The sequence below is a fragment of the Vigna unguiculata genome, chromosome 7, assembly GCF_037176805.1.
Source record: "Vigna unguiculata cultivar grain cowpea cultivar isolate G323 ecotype 2 chromosome 7, ASM3717680v1, whole genome shotgun sequence".
NCBI lineage: Eukaryota > Viridiplantae > Streptophyta > Magnoliopsida > Fabales > Fabaceae > Vigna > Vigna unguiculata.
The window spans coordinates 14,320,287-14,331,084 of NC_140798.1; the positions used below are offsets into that span (position 1 = coordinate 14,320,287).

A 10,798-nucleotide genomic window follows, 5' to 3' on the forward strand; every position below is an offset into this window, starting at 1 on the left:
TAAAAATAAATAATTTTGATAATTTTAGTATAGGTAATTTTTATTATTCGAGGGGATTTGTTTTTGTTAGGAATGATTATTTAAATTTTAAAAATAGTTAATGAAAAAAAAAATTGTGTTCATAACAAAACAGTTAGAAATGATTTGTCTTTGTAATAATAGATAATAGATGAAGTGGCTTCACAGTCAAAGCCCAACGGCATTGAAGAAGAACGAGTTTGGGCTCAGTATAACATGGAGCCCAAATTAGGCGCGATGGAGATCTCAACGTTCGCGTGCACCATTCACAGTACCAATTGTATCAGTGTTCCTTCTCCTGCGTATTGGGCGAGTGTGAGCACGGTAAGATGCAGACCATTGCGAGGCGCTTAGGGCACCAATCGTCGACATCGTTCAGGGCTATCTATCCAATTTCCAATCACTGTAATCTTCCATTACCCAATAATCTCTGTTTTATGCTCTAACTCATCCGTTTTCATATAATCGTTATTGGTTTTTCAGATTATGTAGCGGATCATCAGCGTCATGTTTCTACCATCGCCCCCAAGGGCGTGGGTCACCTCGTTCGCAAGGGCACTGGTGGACGATCGTCTGTCAGGTTTGCCTCATTCGCGCCCCATTATTCGCTTTCGTGTCGAAAATTAAGACTATTGCAAAATTTCTAGGATTTTAATTTTATTGTTTTCGTGATATGGTTAAATGGTTTTTCTTGTTTTTGGTTGTGGACCTACATTTTGAAGGAAAAGATAAATTAATAGGGGGGGAATTTGAAGGAAAACGAAACTCGTTTAGGTTGTTTTTAATAAGGTCTGAGCATACAAGTGAGATGTGGGGGGCTTTGCTACGGGAATCTGCTTCCATGGGAACACGTGCTTCTCGGTTGGTGGGGATCTAAACGAGTCCTGGATTTATTGTTGCAGTTTGAGAATGTATGGAATAGATGATAGATGATGCTTGAGAATTCTCGTTCACTTAATCCTGATATTGGAATAGAAGCAGTAGTCTCTAGGTTGTGGGTTCAATGTCGCATACTTGATTTATGTTATGGGATTAGATTTGACCGTGCAGGACTGCACTAGAAGAAATGTAAAACTAAAGCTGTGGTCTGGAGCGGGAGCGGGACTAACAACTTAAATTTTCTCCATTAACTATTAATTTTGAGCTGATGTTGCTTCACTTAGACACTTACAATAGCTGATATTTTCACCTCTTGATTTATGTTATGTATCAAAGGTTAGGTAAAATTTTTTCCTAAATTGGATTAAGTTCCTGACCTATAGAAAATTTATTTGAGTTTTCAGTTTTCAAGAAATGAAGTTAGTGTTACACAGTATGTAGTGATGAACTGGTTTGAAGTTAATATTGCAAGAATGGTGTGATACAATTCAACTGTAACTGTAGCTTGATTTTGCATCACTAATTCATTATTTGGCATGGCCTATGGCATTTGTTCTTGTATCCTCATGGAAGGCATGTCATGGATGTTTGTTGTGTATTGAGCTATTTTTACTGTATGTCTGCAGTTTAGAGGCTGGTGTTGGCTGTTCTTCTAAAGGCTGAATTCTCTCTGTTTATTTTGGTCATTCTGATTTGATAGAAAGGGATTTTATTTTGAAAGAGTCATACTGTATGAACTATAGTTAATTGATCTTGAAGGATTAGGTATATCTGTCAGAAAATTAAAATTTTCTTTTGGTTTTTTCGATGACTGAATCTATTTTTGATCTTCTCTACTTGATTTACTTACCGTTTGAGTTCTCTATTTTAGCTTGGAATTTTTAATTTAAATAATTCTTGAAAAAAATTATTTTTGCAGTGGCATCATTGCTACAGTATTTGGGGCAACGGGATTCTTAGGTCGTTATGTTGTCCAACAACTTGGTATGTACATTTTTAGGATTTGCATTTTCTTTAAGAAAATTTATCAGCATGTTGCTTATTTTTTATTTTTTCTTTGAATAAATATTGCGTAATGAATTTTATTATGGTTTAACTTTTTTCTCTTAACTGTATTGTGTTGATCCTTTTGGTGATATCATTCCCCTCATCCAGCTAAAATGGGATCTCAAGTCCTAGTTCCTTTCAGAGGCTCTGAAGATTGTCCCCGTCATCTCAAATTGATGGGGGATTTGGGACAGGTAGTTAAGATAATGTTTGTATACATGTAGAGCTCTCTCTTGCCTTCTTATTCTTTTTGGTTGGAATGGAAAAGTTCATTCTTCTATTTGTGTGGATTATTTCCTTACGCTATTTGTGCTAACCTTCCAGTGATTAATATGTCAGATTGTACCCATGAAATACAATCCAAGGGATGAAAGTTCAGTAAAAGCAGTGATGGCCAAGGCCAACGTTGTTATCAATCTGATTGGTATACGTCTCGTCTTGTAATTTGTCTCTTTGAACGTTCCAATATCTTGTTCTATAAGATTTCTTTTTTTCTTAATCACATATTTGTTCCTCCTGATTTCGTTGCTGGCAGGAAGGGATTATGAGACAAGAAACTACAGCTTTGAAGAGGTGCACTATCACATGGCTGAGAACCTTGCTAAGGTATGCTCTTTTACATTTTCTGTCAGCCTATGATCCTATATAACTACGTTAACAATTGAAGTAATCATTAGCTCATTATTCTCTCTTGATTAAAACATATATTTTTCTATTTTACTTTACATTCATGCTTGTTTACTGATGTTGATTTGCGGTAACAATAGCTCATTCTAGTTCTTGAAAAGAAAATGGATAGTTGTATCCTCTTGTTGTCAATTAATACAATAAGTGTAGAATTTAAGATGTTCATGAATTTTTGAGAGAAAAGTGAAAGAGAAAGTCAAAATGTCTAGTTTAGCAGGAGAGTTTCATAAGTATTTATCTTTTATTATGGATTCTGTCAAATAGTAATGCAGGACATGTCTAAATTGTTCTGTGTGCCCGTGTCTCAAAGTGCATATTGAGTCTCATTTTGTAACTATTCCAGTTGGTCTCTCTATCCACCTCCCCGAAAAATGGGGGGCTGCAGTTGTGTAGAGTGTATAGAGGGATATATTGGATCAGTGTTTACTTGTCATCTTTGAACATTGCCTTATACTCTGATACTGGAATCTGTCATAAAACTTGAATTTTGTAATACCAAGTCTTCCAGGACAATTTTACAGTGGATTTAAAATTGTATTGATGTGCAGTGTGTTAGGTTGAGTAATGAGAGCTTGCCTGAGGAAATTATATGTTCAATGGTGTTCATGTTGGCACAGAAGCTTCTTGCAAGTTTTATGAACTATTTTAGTGATTAGATTTGAGTCTTGATTCTGAAGCATAACACAATTGTCATATTTAGTCCATATAAAATGAACTATTATATATGGAGCCTTGCCAGGCTTGGCTTAGTGTAATTTTTTTATTTGTATAATTTTAAAGTGTGGTTTCCTATCATAACTTGACCTGGTGTTTTAATTTTATTAATTGTATGGTTGATCTTTGAGCTGTTGTAGATTTCCAGAGAGCATGGTGGTATCTTGAGATTTATCCAAGTTTCTAGTTTAGGCGCATCTCCATCATCTCCATCCAGGATGCTTAGAGCCAAAGCCGCTGCTGAGGAAGTGGTTTTAAGGGAATTACCTGAGGTACAATTAGTTTTCTCATTGTCTGGACTAATTTATTTCTAGTTCCTTTATCATAGGTAAGAGCATCAACTTTTCATTCCATCCATTTACATTGAGGCTAAACAAGAAAGTCTAGGGAATGAATCCTCTCATGTTGAATTTTCATATAACCTTGTCATTTGAAAATGTGGCTCTCTCTTCATAAGCATTAAAAGGGTCGGACCTTACACAATTTGTGAATGTTTATAAATAAGGATGGTTGACTCAATTTTCACATGTATATTAAACTTCTAGAAATTCAATTTCAAAAGTTCATATTCTTGTTTTAATGGGTTTGTGGATGGAGTTAATTGATGATGTTCTTCAAAGAATGCAAAAAAATTATTCTGAATGATGGAAGTCAAAGATGCGAGGCAATATATTTCTTTAAGCACCCTAGTACATTAGTTATAAGTATTGACTTTTGACTGTCTTTCTTTGGCTTCTATTATTATATAACGGCATGGTAAATGGAAAATTGATTGATGCATTCTTTGAAAGGTTTTGAAGTTTTTCTTATCAATATCCCACGTATTAAGTAAAAAGATATATCCTTTTATACACTATAATTAGTAATGATAGATATGAGAAGTAAAATGTATTTTTGGGACAATTAGTTCGCAAAGGCCAAAAATCATGAACGACTTCCCCCTCCAAATTCCTCAGTTTTACCTGAGGGGTGACAAATGTAGGAAGGGAAGAATTGTAGCCATACTATAAGTTCTGACAGATAGGTGGGGATGGATTTGTGCTTATTTATTTCCCCTACCTGGAAAATTGTTAAACCAGTAAAATTAAAATAATTCTGCCCTTCATTTCCCTCTAACATCCACACTGTAAGTATTGATGGATTGTATACATGATAACCAGTTATAGGAGTGTAAGTAGCCTGAGTTGGGTCAAGTTTAATCTAATTTTTTACCAAGTCCAGTTAAATTTAATTGGGTTAGGTCACCGGGTTGAGTAATTTGAAAGAGATCATTAATTAAGAAAAAATCTCAAAATAAATATTTCAAATGTTTCTTTATAATTATAAGGTACCAACAGTTATAAGACATATATAAATTATATTCATATGGTTAAATATTAAATTATTAGTTAAATATTATTTTTTATTATATATGTATTGTTTAGTCAGGTTCATTGCATTTGAAATTTATGAACCCATTACGCAATCCAATTATAATTGTTTGTACTAGATTAAATCCAACGCAATGATCAACCTAACCCAGTTAAATGTAATTGGGTTGGGCAAGTTTGCAGTTTGAGTGCAACCCTAAACCCCAACCCTATAAGTACTTGTTTGTTTTCATGTAAATCACGAAGTGAAAAACATTTGACTTCATAAGATGAAATATGTGGTTACTTTGCACTGGAATGTTGTATATGGGGGCAATTTCATGCTTTACCAGCATTAATGTCAGAATTCTAATCTTAACCCCTACAGGCCACAATCTTGAAACCGGCTGTTATGATTGGTACAGAGGATCGGATTTTGAACCCATGGGCTCATTTTGCGAAAAAGTATGGCTTTATTCCATTGTTTGGAAATGGGAGCACAAAGTATGTATTAACCTATCAAGCAATCACTTTGAACTTCAATCTTACCACAATGCAAAATTGTTTCGTTAGTGGTTCTGTTAGTGTTGAATTTGATTTGATTTGATTTTCATCTGAAATGCAATTATTGCAGGATCCAGCCTGTTTATGTGGTTGATGTTGCTGCTGCACTTACTACAGTCTTGAAGGATGACGGCACTAGCATGGGAAAGACTTATGAATTGGGTGGTCCAGAAATCTTTACTGTGCATGACTTGGTAACCTCTTACTCTAGCTCTTTATTTGTTGTTATTTTATATTTCATATTTGGCTTAAATATAATTTTAGTCCTTCAAAATTGGCTTATTATTTTTAGTCCTCCAAATTAAAATTTGCTTACTCTGGCTCTTTACTGTGCATGTTCTGTTTTGTTTCTCGTCGCTAACGGTGTTACACTCGTTGCAGATGTAGCTAGTAACATCAACGTTAGTAATGACCTATGCCACTAAAATAATTCATGAAAATTCACTTTTTAATTTAATTTTTTTTTACTTCCTAAAATTTTTATCAAATTTTATTGCAGTCTCCCAAATTTAAAAGTGATTATTTAGTCTTTCAAATGTAAAATTGATATTATAAGTCCCTCAATTTTCAAAATATTAAAAGTGATTATTTAGTCCCCCAAATTTAAAGTGAATTTTTAAGTTTTCTAATATGGAAAGAGTTCATTTTGATTTTCAAAGTTAATGTTGAATATTTACTGACACATCTAACACGAGTTTAGTTTGTTAAAGACAATGTTAACTTTGTTTGAAGTATCTTTTTTTCTTTTTTTTAGTCTCTCAAATTTTAAAATATTCAGTTCTTTGAATTTAGAATAAAATTATTCCCCAAATTTCAAGTGAGTTTATAAGTCTTTAACTTGGAAATTTTTTTTTCAGAGGTGACGTTGAAAATTTGTTGACGTAGTTTAAAACATGTTTAATTTTGAGGAAGACAATTTTAACTGTGTTTGAAATATCTTCTCTTATTTTTTGCCCTCTTGTGTTGTAACTTTAAATGGTTGCTACTAGGACCGCAACGATTCCCTTCTTATTTTGTACCTTTTGTCAAATTGTGATGAATGAAGTGTTGACTTAATTTTTTATTTTGGGATTAAAGTATAGTATTTATGGTATGACTAGAATGTGTTAGATTCAATTTTTCCTTTTGCTTCACTAGATTTTGGGAGTTTAAAATCATAAACAAATTTATCTTAAAACATGATCCGATACTTTAAATTTGGAAATTTAAATTTGTTGTAAAACATTTCTCTAAAATTGTTAGAAAACATGTTGTACTTAAACCTATTCATACAAAACACGAAGGTTGACGTAGGCGTGGGTAAATTTTTTTTTCCAATTTTCCATCCCTGAAGTCAAATGAAACAAAAGTTTCACATTTAGTTTTGAATTAGAGATGTTAAATAACTTTTTTTTCAATTTTAGGGACTAGAGAAATTATTTGAGAATTAAAAATTTTAACCTTAATTTAAGGGATAAAAAAAAAGACATTTTAGTAAAAAAAATATAAAATAGTGAATTTTTACATTATTATTTCAGTTACATATGTTATTGCGACGAGTGTAACCTCGTCAATCAGTATTGGCGAACGAAGAACTACATTTTCTGAAACACAGGAACTAAAAGAAAATCTTTAATTTGGAGGTCGAAAGAAAAAGTGACCCAAATTTTTTCTGAAATTGGGGAACTAAAAATACAGTTTTAATTTACAAGACTAAGAAAAAGTGACGCAAATTTGTCGCAAACACAAGGAAACTATATTACTTTATTTCTTTATTTGTTGATAATATTTCTATTTCATGCGTGGTAAAAATAAAAGGTGCTTATTTGTTTTGGGTGAAGGGATTACTGAATGATGTTGAATCTGCGATAATTGCAGGCAGAGCTTATGTTTGAAACAATCCGAGAATGGCCTCGTTACGTGAAGGTGCCTTTCCCCATTGCAAAGGTGTGTTAACCCCCTTCTAATTTGTCGACGTTTACTTACCATTGGAAAGCCACCAATGAACCTAATTTGATCTTGTGGGTTATTGCTTGTACTTGATATCTCTCTCATGTATCTAGTTCCATTTTATATATGTAACTAGGGTATCATCCATGCAGCAGCGCAATATTGTTCGTAAGATTTGTTCAAAGTGATAGTCTTTAAAATCTGTAAGTGAAATGCTAACATTATATCCAATGATTGATTTCAGGCATTGGCAACACCAAGAGAAATATTACTAAACAAGGTCCCCTTTCCGCTACCTACTCCTGAGATATTAAATCTAGATAAGATCCAGGCTTTAACTACAGATACCGTTGTTTCAGAAAATGGTAAGTTCCTGAATTCAATCACGAAGTCTGCTTTTTTTATTCCAAGACATTATAGAACTGTCTCTTATGTCTTTTGTTTGATGAAATTTGCAGCTTTGACTTTCAATGATCTTGGAATTGTTCCTCATAAGCTTAAGGGATACCCCGTTGAGTTTCTTATCTCATATAGGAAAGGAGGCCCACAATTTGGTTCTACCATCAGTGAAAGAGTCACTCCAGATGCTTGGCCATAAGTTTCTTTCGATATTTTGATCCTGAATCATTTTTCTGTCTTGCTTGTACTTCCTCCATTTCATTTCACTATTTAAAGAAGGTCTGAAAGGCTTTTGTATCTTCCTTTCCTAATCTGTAGAATACGTGATCATGTTTGACTATGATAATAAAATCCAGATACATGTTGAGTCCCGAACTTAAACGTCGTAGGATCTATTATTTCTAGTGTTTTCTTCTATGCACTTTTTGATCGTTGGCAGGTTATATCTTCAAATCAACCTCCCATTGACCTTGTCTTCGACATCTCCAGAGAGAAAAAAATACAAATGGTACATTTCAAGGGATATGTTAAAATAATAAAGAAACCTTGCTCTGTAGCTAATAGAACACAATATTAGACACTGCTGGCATCTTTGATTCAGTCGTGATTGATCCTATTATGAGACTTTTATCTTACCTGCGCATGGATGAATGGAGAACAGTTTTTTTTTTTTTTTATCATATCTTTTAATTTAGAAAAGGTTTAAATATACATTTGGTCTTTATTTTTTTTGTTTTTATTTAATTTGGTCTTTATTTTTGTTTTGTGTTCAATTAGGTCTTCATTGTTGTCAAATTGTAGTCGATTTAGTTCTTTTCACTACTTGTGTTTAAATAATTAACATTTTTGAACTATACATATCAGTTCCTGTTTTTTTTTTTATTTTTTTAATTTTTTTTAATTTTAAAAAAATTATCCACGTATCAAATCATAATTGTGTCATGTGTCAATACTAGTGTCACGTGTCAATTTGTGGTTGTATTATTTCATTTTGTTCAATTTAATTCTTATATTCGTTATTTTTGTTTAATTCAGTCTCTACATTCGTTATTTTTGTTTAATTTAGTCCCATTTTTTTTAAATAGAACCATTTAATTTTTAAAATTGACATTATTATTAATTATTTTTTAAATTTGACTATAAATTATAATATTTAATTATAAATTGAATATAATTATTAGATTCAATTGTTAAATAGAATATAATTATTTAAATATTATTAAAATATAATTATTAAAATGTAAAAAATATATATTAACATTTATAAAATTCACATTTAAATTTAAAAATATTTAATATTTTTATTGTATTTTTAGATATTAAGATCTAAAATATTTTATATTTAAATATTAATTTTACAAATAATAGTTTACTTTTCTAAAATATTTTGAATATTTAAAATATTTTTATATATCAATTTTAAAATTATTTTAGAATATAAGTATTAGAAAAAAAAATTAATAATTATATTCTTATAATATTTTAAATAATTATATTCTATTTAACAATTAAATATAAAAATTTTATTCAATTTATAATTAAATTTAATAATTTATAATTGAATTTAAAAAATAACAAATTCAAATATAGAGAAAATATTAATATAATTTGTAAAAAAGATATTAATTTTAGTGTCAATTTGAAAGGAACAAAATTGATTTTAACAAAAATTAAGACTAAATTGAACAAAAATAACGAATATAGAGACTAAATTGAACAAAAAAAAAAATATAACTACCACAAACTAACATGTGACACTAGCATTGACACGTGTACAATTGTGACTTGACACATGAACAATTTTTTTGAAATTAAAAAAATTTTAAAAAATTTTGAAAGTTTTTTTAAAAAACCAAAAAAAATTAGGAGCTGACACGTGACATGTACTGTTCAAAAATATTAACTATTTAAACACCGTTAGTAAAAAAGACCAAATTGACCACAATTTGACGAAAATGAGGACCTAATTGAATACAAAACGAAAATAGGGACTAAATTGAATAAAAACAACAAAAATAGAGACCAAATATATATTTAAGTCTTTAGAAAATTAGAGTGACATTTCAAAAGAATAAAAATTATTTATTTTTTTCTAATTATGGTTTAAATTTTTATGAATTAATGATTGTCCGTTGATTTGATACAATTACTCATATGAATCATTAGCTTTATGTAAATATTTGTATTAACTAGTTGATTTGTTTTCTTTATGGATTACATGTTATATCTATAAATAAGACTTTTTCTATTAGTAATAAAACACATAAAAGTTGCTCCATGTTCTCCCATTCTCTATTCTTCTCTCTATTATTAGTTTTATTTCATAACACGTTATCAACACAATGCTCCAACCAATTGAGGGTTAGTGAAAACTTTTTATCTATGAGGAAAATGTTCTCCTTGTCTTAATCTAGGTTCTTCCTAATTTGTTTTTCATTTACAATTCTATCTTACATTGTTATTTTTGTCGTAAGAATGATTTGATTTTATCAGTCTTCATTTCTGTCTTATTATTATTATTATAATGATAATTATTATTATGATAATTATTATTACTATTATTTTATGTGTTAATTCTAATCATGTCAAACTTTACAAATTTTGAATTTGTGACCCTTGATATTATGAGGAAGAATGACTTATATTCGATATTAAATGTTGAAATACATTTAGATGCAATGGGTCTTGGTGATACCATTAAAGAAAGAAATAAAGCATATGGTCAATTAATTTGCTCCTACGACAACAATACTGTCAAAATAGATTTCACAAATATTCTGAATTTATTTCATGTCTTTCTATGGTTTAACAAAACAATGAGCTTTTGATAGAAAATCATGAAACCTGTCCAATTGGTTCTGCTCCATTCCCATAAGTGAATGCAACAACAATTGATTTATATTTTCATGATCATGATATTGATTATGGACATGGTTATAAAGGAAATTTCAAGGACACATTTTGTTACTAGAAGTGGCACAATAATGTGAAAAAGAGAAAAGAAAAATGTGAAAACATTGGCAACAAATAAGATGAAAGTATATATTATCGTTATGGTAGTAAAGACCATTTGAGTTGTACTTGTAGTACTCTAAAGCATTTTACAAATAATGAGAAGTACATAAAAACATACTTTGCTTATGCGGATGATGATTCTTATTAATTTCTTTGCTAAACCAAATGGAAGCATTGATCACCTCATTGGTTATGAA

The 10,798-nt window shown here is 30.5% G+C and overlaps 1 protein-coding gene across 1 annotated transcript; it reads left to right on the forward strand.

The window, feature by feature from the left end:
• Positions 1-240: 240 nt before the first annotated feature.
• LOC114189676 (NAD(P)-binding Rossmann-fold superfamily protein) lies at positions 241-7,961 on the forward strand. Its single transcript, XM_028078310.2, has 12 exons — positions 241-423; positions 502-598; positions 1,817-1,881; positions 2,053-2,138; positions 2,284-2,368; positions 2,480-2,550; positions 3,486-3,617; positions 5,083-5,198; positions 5,329-5,452; positions 7,116-7,184; positions 7,432-7,552; positions 7,646-7,961. Exons 1-12 carry the CDS (start codon positions 348-350, stop codon positions 7,783-7,785), a joined length of 1,182 nt encoding a protein of 393 aa, XP_027934111.1. The 5' UTR covers positions 241-347; the 3' UTR covers positions 7,786-7,961.
• The last annotated feature ends 2,837 nt before the right edge of the window (positions 7,962-10,798 follow it).

What these genes read in the sequence shown, in the direction of transcription:
- LOC114189676 (XM_028078310.2), top strand. Translation starts at nt 348, where the DNA reads ATGCAGACCATTGCGAGGCGCTTAGGGCACCAATCGTCGACATCGTTC. An exon ending in TTTGGAAATGGGAGCACAAA is followed by an intron (nt 5,199 to 5,328) that starts GTATGTATTAAC and finishes CAATTATTGCAG; the next exon opens with GATCCAGCCTGTTTATGTGG. An exon ending in TACCGTTGTTTCAGAAAATG is followed by an intron (nt 7,553 to 7,645) that starts GTAAGTTCCTGA and finishes TGAAATTTGCAG; the next exon opens with CTTTGACTTTCAATGATCTT.